The sequence below is a fragment of the Ranitomeya variabilis genome, chromosome 2, assembly GCF_051348905.1.
Source record: "Ranitomeya variabilis isolate aRanVar5 chromosome 2, aRanVar5.hap1, whole genome shotgun sequence".
Classification (NCBI taxonomy): Eukaryota; Metazoa; Chordata; class Amphibia; order Anura; family Dendrobatidae; genus Ranitomeya; species Ranitomeya variabilis.
Window position 1 is genome coordinate 172,917,124 of NC_135233.1, and position 14,861 is coordinate 172,931,984.

Genomic DNA, 14,861 nt, shown 5'->3' on the forward strand with positions numbered 1-14,861 from the left:
AAGGGTAACAGAATAAATTGGACCCCAAAATTTGTTTTCCAATTTGTCCTGAGTATGCTGATACCCCATATGTGAGGGGGAACCACTGTTTGGGCGCATGACAGAGCTCGGAAGGGAAGGAGCGCCATTTGGAATGCAGCCTTAAATGGATTGGTCAGCAGCCGTCACGTTGCATTTGCAGAGCCCCTGATGTACCCAAACAGCACAAACCCCCCACAAGTGACCCCATATTGGAAACTAGACCTCCCAAGGAACTTATCTAGATGTGTTTTGAGAACTTTGAACCCCCAAGTGTTTCACTAAAGTTTATAGCGCAAAGCCGTGAAAATAAAAATTCTTTTTTTTTTTCACAAAAATGATTTTTTAGCCCCCAGTTTTGTATTTTCACAAGGGTAACAGGATAAATTAGACCCCAAAAGTTGTTGTCCAATTTGTCCTGAGTACGCTGATACCCCATATGTCGGGGGGAACCACTGTTTGGGCACATGACAGAGCTCGGAAGGGAAGGAGCGCCATTTGGAATGCAGCCTTAAATGGATTGGTCTGCAGGCGTCACGTTGCATTTGCAGAGCCCCTGATGTACCCAAACAGTACAAACCCCCCACAAGTGACCCCATATTGGAAACTAGACCTCCCAAGGAACTTATCTAGATGTGTTGTGAGAACTTTGAACCCCCAAGTGTTTCACTACAGTTTATAATGCAGAGCCGTGAAAATAAAACATCTTTTTTTTCCCACAAAAATGATTTTTAGCCCCCCAAATTTTTATTTTCCTAAGGATAACAAGAGAACTTGGACCCCAGAAGTTGTTGTTCAATTTGTCCCGAGTACGCTGATAACACATATGTTGGGGTAAACCCCTTTTTGGGCGCACGGGAGAGCTCGGAAGGGAAGGAGCACTGTTTTACTTTTTCAACGCAGAATTGGCTGGAATTGAGATTGGACGCCATGTCGCGCTTGGAGAGCCCCTGATGTGCCTGGACAGTGGAAACCCCCCAATTCTACCTGAAACCCTAACCCAAACACACCCCTAACCCTAATCCCAACGGTAACCCTAACCACACCCCTAGCCCTGACACACCCATAATTCTAATCCCAACCCTAATCCAAACGTAAATGTAATCCAAACCCTAACCCTAACTTTAGCCCCAACCCTAACTTTAGCCCCAACCCTAACTTTACCTCCAACCCTAGCCCTAACCCTAACCCTACCCCTAACCCTAACCCTAAACGTGACTGAAATACGTGGCACTGAAATACGTGGCACTGAAATACGTGGCACTGAAATACGTGGCACTGAAATATGTGATACGTGGCACTTAAATACGTGGCACTGAAACACGTGGCACTGAAATACGTGGCACTGAAATACGTGACACTGAAATACGTGGCACTGAAATACGTGGCACTTAAATAAGTGGCACTGAAATATGTGATATGTGGCACTTAAATACGTGGCACTGAAATACGTGGCACTGAAATACGTGGCACTGAAATACGTGGCACTGAAATACGTGGCACTTAAATAAGTGGCACTGAAATATGTGATATGTGGCACTTAAATACGTGGCACTGAAATACGTGGCACTGAAATACGTGGCACTGAAATACGTGGCACTGAAATACGTGGCACTGAAATACGTGATACGTGGCACTGAAACACGTGGCACTGAAATACGTGGCACTGAAATACGTGGCACTGAAATACGTGGCACTGAAATACGTGGCACTGAAATACGTGGCACTGAAATACGTGGCACTTAAATAAGTGGCACTGAAATATGTGATATGTGGCACTTAAATACGTGGCACTGAAATACGTGGCACTGAAATACATGGCACTGAAATACGTGGCACTGAAATACGTGGCACTGAAATATGTGATACGTGGCACTTAAATACGTGGCACTGAAACACGTGGCACTGAAATACGTGATACGTGGCACTGAAATACGTGGCACTGAAATACGTGGCACTGAAATACGTGCAACTGAAATACGTGGTACTAAAATATGTGGCACTGAAATACGTGATACGTGGCACTGAAATACGTGGCACTGAAACACGTGGCACTGAAATACGTGATACGTGGCACTGAAATACATGGCACTGAAATACGTGGCACTGAAATACGTGGCACTGAAATACGTGGCACTGAAATACGTGGCACTATGACTGTCAGAAAATGTTCATTAAACGGTTAGGGGTGAGGTTAGGGGTAGAGTTAGGGTTAGGGTTTGGATCCCTTTATCACCTTGATGGTGGTGGGTGGCTTTTCAGTGTGTTTTCTGTTTTTTTCGATAAAAATGCATGCGTTTTTAACGCAAACAAACGCATGTGCTTAAAAACGCAAGAAAATACTGCAGGTTGTATTTCTGAAAATGAACGCATGCAGAAAAAACCCGCATGCGTTTGAAAACGCGACCAAACGCGTACAAAAAAACCGCATGCGTTTTCAATGTTAAATATAGGGAAAAAACGCATGCGTTTTTTTGTGCAAAAAACGCTGCAGACAAAAACGCAAGTGTGAAACCAGCGACGCTTTTTATAGCAAAAAAGTTTTTGCGTCTCCACATTTTGAGACCTATAATTTTTCCACATTTGCTCCACAGAGTCATGTGAGGTCTTGTTTTTTGCGGGACGAGTTGACGTTTTTATTGGTAACATTTTCGGACACGTGACCGTTTTTGATCGCTTTTTATTCCGATTTTTGTGAGGCAGAATGACCAAAAACCTGCTATTCATGAATTTCTTTTGGGAGAGGCGTTTATACCGTTCCGGGTTTGGTAAAATTGATAAAGCAGTTTTATTCGTTGGGTCAGTACGATTACAGCGATATCTCATTTATATCATTTTTTTTATGTTTTGGCGCTTTTATACGATAAAAACTATTTTATAGAAAAAATAATTATTTTGGTATCGCTTTATTCTCAGGACTATAACTTTTTTATTTTTTTGCTGATGATGCTGTATGGCGGCTTGTTTTTTGCGGGACAAGATGACGTTTTCAGCGGTACCATGGATATTTATATCAGTCTTTTTGATCGCGTGTTATTCCACTTTTTGTTCGGCGGTATGGTAATAAAGCGTTGTTTTTTGCCTCGTTTTTTTTTTTTTTTTCTTACGGTGTTTACTGAAGGGGTTAACTAGTGTGGCAGTTTTATAGGTTGGGTCGTTACGGACGTGGCGATACTAAATATGTGTACTTTTATTGTTTTTTTTTTAAATTTAGATAAAGAAATGTATTTATGGGAATAATATATTTTTTTTTTTTTTCATTATTTTGGAATATTTTTTTTTATTTTTTTTTACACATTTGGAAATTTTTTTTTTTACTTTTTTACTTTGCCCCAGGGGGGGACAATACAGATCGGTGATCTGCCAGTTTGCATAGCACTCTGACAGATCACCGATCTGAGAGAAGTGCAGGCTGCTTCACAGTGCCTGCTCTGAGCAGGCGTCTGTGAAGCCACCTCCCTCCCTGCAGGACCCGGATCCGCGGCCATCTTGGATCCGGGTCTGGAGCAGGCAGGGAGGGAGGTAAGACCCTCGCAGCAACGCGATCACATCGCGTTGCTGCGGGGGGCTCAGGGAAGCCCGCAGGGAGCCCTCTCCCTGCGCGATGCTTCCCTGCATCGCCGGCACATCGCGATCATGTTTGATCGCGGTGTGCCGGGGGTTAATGTGCCGGGGGCGGTCCGTGACCGCTCCTGGCACATAGTGCCGGATGTCAGCTGCGATATGCAGCCGACACCCGGCCGCGATCGGCCGCGCTCCCCCCGTGAGCGCGGCCGATCGGCTATGACGTACTATCCCGTCGGCGGTCATACGGGCCCACCCCACCTCGACGGGATAGTACGTCAAATGTCAGGAAGGGGTTAAATTCCTTTTATTATATATATAAAAAATGTGTAAATTGGTGTTTCAATTATTATTGCAATTTTTCTAGTTGCTCATTTCAACATAATATATATATATATATATATATATATATATATATATATATATATATATATATATATATATACACAGTTAAGTCCATATATATTTGGACAGAGACAAAATTTTATAATTTTGGTTATGTTCCCTTTAAAAACAGGGTGGCACATGTTAAGGAGCTGAAACTCCTAAACCCTTCATCCAATTTTAATGTGGATACCCTCAAATGAAAGCTGAAAGTCTGAACTTCAACTGCATCTGAATTGTTTTGTTTAAAATTCATTGTGGTAATGTCTATAACCAAAATTAGAAAAATGTTGTCTCTGTCTAAATATATATGGACCTAACTGAAAAATAACAAGAAAAGGAAAATCCAGTCCTGTTGAGTCGGACTTTAATTTTTTTCTATATTCTTTGGATCAGTACGACTACAGTGATACCACATTTATATACTTCTTTTGCATTTTCGCACTTTTAAGCAATGAAAGCTATTTTATAGAAAAATAATTAATTTTGCATTGCTTTATTTTTAGAGCTTTAACTTTATTTTCCACTGATTGAGCTGTATGGCGGCTTGTTTTTTGCTGGACAAGATGACGTTTTCAGTGACACCATTTCTATTTACATTCATATTTTTATTGCATTTTATTCCACTTTTTGCTTGGTGGTATGGTGATAAAGCATCATTTTTTGCCTCTTTTTTTACGGTGTTCACTGAAGAGGTTAACTGGTGGGACAGTTTAATGGGTCACATTGTATCAGACTCGGCAATACTAAATACGTGCACTTTATTCTTTCATAAAAATATTTATTTATGGGTACAATATATTTTATTATTTTGTGATTATTTTTTTTTACAATTTTCCAATTTTTTCTATTAGTCAAAATAATAGAGGAAAGGTCAGAGAGTATTAAAATATATTAACTTTTATTTATCCAAGAATTGTTAAAATCAGATCAGAGTAACACAAAAGCAGGAATATAAGGGGATAATGATTAGGATATTATATCTATTAAAGTGAAATATTATATGCACAGCAAGTGTAAATATTATAAATTACACACTATGTAACATAGTAATAAGTTGGTATAGCTACATATAAAGATCAAATGGACCCATCAGGGGTCCTACAATGACAAAAAGCAGAAAGATAACCTAGACCAAGTGTATGGCTATATATTATAAGAATGTATCCATGTGTAATCTGTCTGTGAAATCAGACATAAGGGCAATATCATAGTGTGTACCGCATAGCTCAGCAGAAAGTGCAAGCGTGCAAACAATGCAAGTAAATAGTAAGTGCATATACCTAAATATAACTCACATGTAGTAAGAGCTGTGAACCCCAACCTACAAAGACCGGCGAAACGTGCGTTGAGGCGGCAGGTTGGGTTTACAGCTCTTACTACATATAATATTTCACTTTAATAGATATAATATCCTAATCATTATCCCCTTATATTCCTGCTTTTGTGTTACTCTGATTTGATTTTAACAATTCTTGGATAAATAAAAATTAATATATTTTAATACTCTCTGACCTTTCCTTTATTATTTTGGCTAATAGAAAGGGTTATATGTGGTTATATAATAATTGAGAGGTGTTCAATACTAGTAGATGATGCCGTTGTTTTGGGAAAACCTGATCTAATTTTTCCAATTTTTTCAGTTGACACCCAGCGACGATCAAGTGCGCGCAGTCCGTGTGTGCGCAAAATCACCATGACGTATCCATATGTCCAAGGTTCGTAAGTACCAGCCAACCAGGACATATGGGTACGTACAAGGTCATGAAAGGGTTAATTATGTCCTATCCCATAGACTAAACCCATTGTCCTTATCTATGTCTTATACCGCTTATCACTTAATTATATGAACAGTACTTATCTTATTCCTAGTCTAATTATGTGCTTACCTGGCACAATGCACTAGTTACTTTATAGATTAATACTTTACATTCTTACACGCTGTATATTACCATTACTCAATATGGAAGTCGCACACCACTATTCACATAACATGTAAAACCGCATATCACTGTAAACTTAGCACGACTGTTGTCTTGAGTGGTAGGAACGCAGCAGAACAGTTCATCATTATTGCAAAGTGACAACCTGCATTCTCCACAGCTACATAGACAATAATTAAAGTAGCACTCCCGTCAAAGTTTTTATCCTCTTAATATATTGCTGTTATCATATTGTATAGCACTGTGTACTTACAATTGCTCATTTTGCCTTTCTACCCAGCTAATTCTTGTCTTTTCTCTGCTCTATGTAGAAACAGGAAGTATTTTGTCCCTGCAAAAATCATTCCCCGCTTCAAATCCTGACCCAACTTCTCTATCCCCCCCCCCCCGTGCGGACTGTTGCACTGACTCAAATTGATCTCCTGTTTCTACATAGAGCTTACATTGACTCAGCTAGTTATTTTCTAATCATGTGTTGTTGGATAATGGAAAAGAGAAGAATTATCCAGGTAGTAAAACCTGTGAGAAAATGAGACTGAAATAGTTAACTCAAGAGGCCAGAAGAAGTGACAGATGACTTCTAGTCCTAGAGTACTGTGGTATTCAGGGAATAGGAGATTATCACCCATCCATTTTATAAGTGATAACTGATAGATCTGTAAGGATTTGACTGCTTGGAGTTCCATCGATCACCAAATTAATTTCTGAGTTCTCTGTTTGAATGAAGTGGGTAATGCCACTACATTTACTGATGGAGATGTGACTAGTTCTGTACTACAGTTCTATAGAGATTAAAAGGGGTGGCATGACTCAAGTGAAATTGTATCTCTACATAAAGTAGGAACGTGGGACCCTTTTGTGGTTATTGGTGAGAGTCTTAAATACACATTTGATTAATTGAAAATTACTTGGCACTCAGGAGAAATTCGTTGCAGAATTCAGAATTAAATTTTATTTTGGTGCATCCAGCTCAACATATAAACGTTTTCGGTCTATACAAATGAGACCTTCATCAGATACAGTTGTGAATGCTGGAGACCATAGGTGGTGTGTGCAAGTCACACACTGGGTAAACTGCTAGCCAGGGAACGGGAGCGCAGCGGCGCCTAGGAACATGCGGAGAGGTATGAAGCGCTCTGGAAAAGCGAGGTACTCGCAAGGTGGGAGGCGCTGAAGAACGCTGATGCCACGGACGCTGTGGGCGCTGCGCTGTGATGCAGGGAGACACTCGCCCACAGCGTCCGTGGCATCAGCGTTCTTCAGCGCCTCCTACCTTGCGAGTACCTCGCTTTTCCAGAGCACTTCATACCTCTCCGCATGTTCCTAGGCGCCGCTGCGCTCCCGTTCCCTGGCTACCAGTTTACCCAGTGTGTGACTTGCACACACCACCTATGGTCTCCAGCATTCACAACTGTATCTGATGAAGGTCTCATTTGTATAGACCGAAAACGTTTATATGTTGAGCTGGATGCACCAAAATAAAATTTAATTCTGAATTCTGCAACGAATTTCTCCTGAGTGCCAAGTAATTTTCAGTTACACTTGACGGGTTGGATTCCTAACTTGTGCACCTCCCAAGAAACCCTGAGTGCCGCGGTCACCATTTTCCACACATTTGATTAATGTCAACTGAACCCACCAGCACCAATGGGTTCAGTCAACAGGTGACTGTGTATGAGGACAATGGCCGAGTTATCGTCAGGGAAGATGTCGAGGGGGATGTCCGATTTCAGACTGCTGATCGGATTGTATTTCCGGAGATAAGCTACCGGCTGACATATCTGCGCTCCTGTGATATGGGAGAATCGGCTAAGATTGCTGTCAGCCAAGCTATCAACAGAAGTATTATACGGCCAACTAATGTGTATGGCTGGACTAACACCTTTTCAGTAAATAGTTGATAATTTTTAATCACCCTTTCAAGAAACACTCCCATCAAATTTTTTATCCTCTTTATATATTGCAATCATCATATTTTATAGCACTGTGTATTTACAATTACTAATTTTGCCTTTCAACTCAGCTATGTAAAAACAAGAAGTCAATTTTCCCTGCATGACTCATGAGTCTCTGCTAAAGTCCCTGGCAGAGGGGAGGAGAGAGCAGCTGGGTCAGGAGTTGGAGAGGGGAATGATAAATGCAGGGACAAGAAGGTTCCTGTTTCTACATTGCTATATTATGATGACTTCAATATTGTAAGAGGATGAAAACTTGATGGGGAAGAGGAATGCATCTTTCAGTTCAGATTAGGTTTGTTTACTACAAAATTGAATGCAGAGAAACCGAAAAGAAAGGTTTCATTTGAATAAAGGGTTCTTTTTTCTACTTTTGGAAGGCAATGTTTAAACTTTAAATTGTTCTCATGTTGTGCTATATATTATTATATCCTAGCAATTTAGATTATGTTGAAAGTTGGCTTTTGATAGTTGTAGATGTGTAAAAATAAATCACTGAATTTTTATTATATAAATATCTGTTTGTCATTCCTACACAGAAAGCAGAAAAACATGTTTCTTGATGGATGGAAATCAGAGTGCAGAGCATATTGAAAACATTACACCAAAATGTGCCTCCATATCTGAGTAAGTTATTGTATGATAATTTCCTGTTATACTAAGAAGATTTGTGTGTTATCATTTTAATTAAGAAGAAATATTTGTTCTATGTTGTACGTTTGGTAATAGGACAAAAAGCTATTTATAAAAGTAGGATTTTTAAAAGAAGTCAATAACACGAACGTAAGCAAGCAAACACACTGTGAAGCACAAAATGTAGTAGAGAATTTTTAAATAGCATCCTGTTCAAATCTTGAAGAAACCAGCAAATAAAAGGGAACTATAGAGTGGCTTGTGAAAGTATTCACTCCCTTAGCATTTTTCATGTTTTGCTACCTCGAAACTTGGAATTTCACTGGGATTTTTTTGAGGGGGAGTTTCATCAGCTAGCGGGGATCTCACTGGGGTCACCACAGTTCAGCCCAGCTGAGAACAGAGCTCAGTGACCCGGGATAACCTCAATGATGTCGCCACTGGTCACTGACGCTGCTCTCGCAGCCACTCAGTCACCAGGGTTTCTCAGCCTGGACAATCGTATCTTGGCACCATCCAGGTTAAAAACTGTTTATCTCCCAGACATGGATTATGGCGTGTGACAGAACAACAGACAGGTATAGTATATTGTTGTTTTTTTATTTTATTTTATTTTTATTACAGGAGAACAAGGGCTTTGGTGAAATAGGCTTTTGGTGAGTTTAACTGTGTTTGTTATTTTTAAATAAAAATGGAAAAGTGAATTTTGTTTTATTTCTAATAAAGGACTTTATTCTGGCTGTGTCTTTATTTACCACACAACTATAGGATTAGTAATGGATAGGTATCTTATAAACGCCTCTCCATTACTAAGCTGTGGGCTTGATGTCACCTGAAAATACAAAGGTGACATCAACCCCACAAATATGAACCCCACTTGCCATCACTACAGGGCAAGTGGGAAGAGCCGGGCAAAGTGCTAGAATTGGCGCATCTAATAGATATGCCTTTTCTGGGCAGCTGCAGGCTGCTATTTTAGGCTGGGGGCAATATCTATGGCCTCTTACCAGCTTGTGAATACCAGCTCCCCAGCTGTCTGCTTTATCAAGGCTGGTTGTCACAAATGAAGAGGACCCCACGCCGTTTTTTTTAAATTTAAAAAACAGCGTGAGGACTCATCTATTCTTGATAACCCGCCGTGTTGCAGCTGACAGCTGAGGGTTGCAGCCCCCAGCTGTGATTTCACCAGGCTGGTTATCAAAAATACAGGGGAATTCTTGCGTTTTTTTTCCAATTAATTATTTACAGTGCAGGAGCCGGCTGATGAATTCTCCCATCAGCTGCTCATGCTCGCACTGTTATTAGTGGCAGCAGATGTCGGCTGATGGGAGCAGTAGTCCCATCAACTGACACCAGTGACCTGAGGTGAGCTTTATACCTCCGATCACAGCTGCAGGCTCACGCTGTCTTTTGACAGTGTTGGAACTGCGGCGCTCTGACCAGCAGGGTGTAATAATTATAGGGGATAACTCAGGAGACTCTTTGGAAAAAGACAACTACTGGACACAGTTTTATAAGTGGTAAAGTCTATATTATCACATGGTGATTCAAACAGGTGCAGAGAGAAACTCAAGTCCACAACACTTGGTGCCAATATCAAATGCAGCTCAGCAGTCCATAGGAAACTTCAGAGGAAAATGCAATCACGCAGAAAGACTATGAAGCACAATTATTCTTGAGGATACTTGACACGAAGCAGGATCACCACACAGGTTCACAGGAGCAGGTATACAGCCAGGGAGTCACCAGAGGTCAGGAGCTGGATGCAAGGCAGAATACTCTAGCACAGACTGAAGGCTGGGGTGGAGTTTTATAGCAGGAAGACACAGTGCATATGAGACCAAAGACGCCATCTTGGAAAAGGGCAGTAATGCACAAAAAGGTAATAAAAAATGTTCAGAGTCCTGACATTACTCCCGCCTTAGAAGCGGCCTCAGGACGATCTTGGACCTGGTTTCTCAGGGAATCTCTGATGAAAACGAGAAATCTTCTGTTGGGCATTGATGTTTTCCACAGGTTCCCAAGAGTCTTCCTCAGGGGGATATCCCTGCCATCTTATCAGATATTGGAGCCGATTCCTGCGAATCCTGGAATCAACAATTTCCTCCACCACAAATTGTGGTGCCAATGAATTTTTAACCAAGTTTTTGTGAAGGAATGTATAACTTCAGATTCTTAGTTGCTAACCACACGGAATCTCCTACCTTGAACATGGGTGCAGGTTTACGGAATCTATCAGCCGATCTCTTAGAAGGTTCTTGAGCTGTGGTCAGGGATTCCTTCAGAACCTCCAGATCTTGCCTCATCGCAGTCAGCCTTTCCTCCACTGCCGGAACCGGAGAATTAATTGAAGACCTAGGTAAGATACACGGGTGATAACCCAGATTGGCAAAGAAAGGTGTAAATTTAGTGGAGGTGCTCTGAGAATTATTATATGAAAATTCAGCTAACGGCAACAACTCCAACCAATCATCCGGGAGATGGCTGACATAGCATCTTAGATATTGTTCCAGCGTCTGGTTGGTATGCTCAGTCTGACCATTTGTCTGGGGATGGTAAGCGGAAGAGAGACAGACATTAATATTGAGTGCAGAGCAAAACCCCTTCCAGAATCTTGAAGTGAACTGCACTCTACGGTCAGAGATGATCTCATCCGGAACCTCATGCAACCGAAAGACATTCTGTATAACCAAGTTCACTGTATCTTTAGCTGAGGGGAGGCCGGTGCACGGAATAAAATGAGCAGCTTTAGTCAGGCGATCAACTACCACCATGATTGTATTCATGCCCCCTGATGTAGGCAGCAGACCCCCAAGGGCGGGACAAAACAGGTAATGGTTATAGAAGACCCGTAGGTGCCACATGAGGAGTCTTGTAATGAGCACATACCTCGCAAGAGAGAACATAGTCCTTGGTATCCTTCAGGCAAGTTGGCCACCAGAAGAATTGGCTCAGGAACTCTTGTGTCTTCTGTACCCCCCTGTGACCAGCCAACTTGGAGTCATGTACCAACTTGAGGATCTGCAGACGGATGACCTCAGGGACGTAGATATGTCGATCTCTGAACCACATGCCACCTTTAAAGACAAGATTAATATCCACAGGTGGGTTGGCCAGAAATACATCACCGTCATAGGCTTCGCTGCACTCCTTCCACAAGTCCTGATCGTGGATAACTCCGATGAAATTGGCATCAGATAGAATGGTCTTGGACGGGGCTCCAGGTACAGAATCCGCAGCATGGATTCGGGATAAAGCATCAGCCTTCCCATTACGAGAACCTGGACGGTACGAGATAACAAAGTTAAATTGATTTAAAAATAAGTTCCAACGAGCCTGAAGAGGAGAAAGACATCTAGCGGATCTAAGGAACTCTAAATTGCGATGGTCAGTTAGCACTATGATCTTTTGTGCAGCTCCTTGCAGATGATGCCTCCATTCTTTGAAAGCCACAATAATAGCCAGCAATTCCTTGTCTCCCACGTCGTAATTCTTCTCTGCTGAGGTTAGTCTACGGGAAAAGAAAGCACAAGGATGTAGCAGACCCTTCTCTCCAGTTCTTTGGGAGAGAATAGCCCCCAAAGCATTATCAGAAGCGTCCACCTCCACAATGAAAGAAAGTGTTTGATCTGGGTGTATCAACAGCGGTGCTGATGTGAAACAGATCTTAAGCCGATCAAAAGCTTCTTGAGCCTGTGATGACCACTTAAAGGGCTTTTCCTTCTTTGTCAAGGAAGTAATGGGACGGACAATATCAGAAAAATTTCGAATGAAGCGTCTGTAGAAATTTGCAAAACCAATAAAATGTTGGACCTCCTTAACGTTCTTGGGTACCGGCAAGTCAAGGATAGCCTGAATCTTACCCGATTCCATGTTCAGCCCCTGGGGAGAGATGATATAACCTAGGAACTGTATCTCAGAACAATGGAACTCGCATTTCTCCGACTTAATATACAGATGGTTCTCTTTCAGACGTCTTAAAACTGTTTTGACATGTTCTTCATGTTCCTGTAGAGAGTCAGAAAAGATTAGTATATCGACCAAATAGATCACTACAAGCTGGTCCTACAAATCTCTGAAAATGTCATTAGCAAGGTGTTGAAACATTGCAGGGGCATTACAAAGCCCGAAGGGCATCACAAGAGATTCAAAGTGTCCATACCGGCATCTGAATGCTGTCTTCCACTCATCCCCTGGACAAATATGCACCAAATTATAAGCCCCATGAAGATCCAGTTTAGAGAACACCTTAGCATGGCGGACTCTTTCCAGTAATTCGGGAATCAGAGGCAAAGGGTAACGGTTTCATACGGTTACCTTATTGAGTTCCCGATAGTCAACACAGGGTCTCAGGGTCCCATCCTTCTTCTTTACAAAAATATAGGTGCCCCTGCTGGTGAGGAAGAAGGACGTATGAAGCCTTTGGCCAGATTTTCATCAATATACTCGTTTAAGGCTTGAAACTCAGGTGCCGCCAAAGGGTATACGTTACCAAAAGGAATAGCTGCCCCAGGAAGCAACTCAATGGGACAGTCATAATGCCTGTGTGGAGGAAGCTGATCTGCATTCTTCTTGTCACAGATGTCAGAGAACTCTTTATATGCTGGAGGTAAAGAAAATACCTATACATGTGGTTCTGTAGCCGTGGACTCAGGGACAGCTTCTGTTAACGCTGAGTTGCTCCTTGTTGGAAAGATAATCTCCTTGGTCTCCCAGTTGATAATTGGGTTCTGAGAATGCAACCAAGGAATGCCTAAAATCACAGGAAAATGAGGACAAGAAATTAGCGAGAAAGAAAGTTGCTCCTGATGATTAGGCTCCAACAAAATTTTAAGAGGTACGGTCTCCTGATCCACAGGCCCAGAGATTAAAGGTGACCCATCCACTGTTTCCATGGTAATTGGAGAGGCTCTTTGCTGAATTTCAATACCATGTTCCTTGGCAAATGCGATATCCATGAAATTTCCACCTGCACCAGAGTCAATCATAGCTGCACTGGAAATCCACTGTCCTGAACACAGGATCATAATAGGGAGAGAACAGTGAGAGTACTTTTCCTTAAGCTCCTTGGGGGGTGAAGTCATAGAAAGTGAATGGAATACAGCGTTTAAAGGCAGGCTACATTCAGAGATGTCAGATTCATCATCACAGTTGTCATACTCCCCTACTGCTGCTAGCACCTTGTTAGGCCGTCTAGGACACTTAGGACAATTGATCAAGAAGTGGTCAGACTGGCCGCAGTAGAAACATAGACTTTCACGAAGGCGATGCTCCCGGCACTCATTGATCTCGCGCCTCTGAGCGGAATCAATTTGCATGGGCACCTCCTCCACCTCCCGAGATGTTTTACCTGCAGGCTCTTTGGAAGGAAGGGAAAAGTTAGAAATACGGCTATATGCAGCAAACTTCTCCTGCCTACGCTCAGTAAGGCGAATGTCAATGCGCACACAATGCTGTATAAATGTTTCTAGCTCTTGTGGTGACTCAGAGCGAGCTAGTTCATCTTTTACAATACTAGACAGACCCCTTTTAAAAATAGGCAATTGTGCATAACTGTCCCAATTGGTATCTACCGCTAATCTCCTGAATTCAGTAGCATACTCAATAACAGAACGTTTTGCCTGGCGTAAAGACAATAAAGCAGATTCAGTGGTTGCACGGCGATTAGGATCATCAAACATTGCCATAGCGGCCAAGAAATCATCCAAGTTATTTAACCGTGGGTCACGAGACTCAATCATCGGATTCGCCCAGGCGAGCGCTCGTGCGCTCAGCAGCATTATTACACACAATACTTTGGATCTATCATTAGGAAATTGGTCAGCATGCACATCAAAATATAGCATACATTGATTCACAAAGCCACGAAATTTGTTGCGATCACCATTAAATCTGAATGGGGGCAACTTAGGTGGGCTAGCTGGTGGCGGTTGCCCAGAGGGAAAAGTCGCTTGTGCATCTATTTGTGTGCTAGTGTCCTGAAAAGCCCGTCCATACTGGGACTCTATGCCAGCAAGTTTGTTTTCCTGGGCTGCCATGCGGGTGCTTAAGTCCTGCAAAGTCTGTCCAAACACTTGTTGATTGTGTTCAAAGCTTCCAAACTTCTTTTGCAGATGTTCCACATCTTTCTACAGTGATCTAATTATGGAAAACACCTGCTCTAGTCTGCTTTCTGCAGTCATTGTTCCAGCAGTCTCCTTTTTTTTTTTAGGCTAGAGTATCCTGTAATAATTATAGGGGATAACTCAGGAGACTCTTTGCGTGGAACAAGACAACTACAGGACACAGTTTTATAAGTGGTAAAGTCTATATTATCACATGGTGATTCAAACAGGTGCAGAGAGAAACTCAAGTCCACAACACT

General features: G+C 41.9%; 1 protein-coding gene across 2 annotated transcripts in view; it reads left to right on the top strand.

Annotated features, from left to right (window-relative positions):
* Positions 1-14,861, top strand: part of LOC143804781 (pecanex-like protein 2) — a 1,087,275-nt gene that overhangs the window by 303,902 nt on the left and 768,512 nt on the right. For both annotated transcript variants that reach the window (XM_077283212.1, XM_077283213.1), the window contains exon 7: positions 8,404-8,491. In XM_077283212.1, the coding sequence (XP_077139327.1) occupies positions 8,404-8,491 (88 nt within the window). The remainder of the gene's footprint in view (positions 1-8,403; positions 8,492-14,861) is intronic.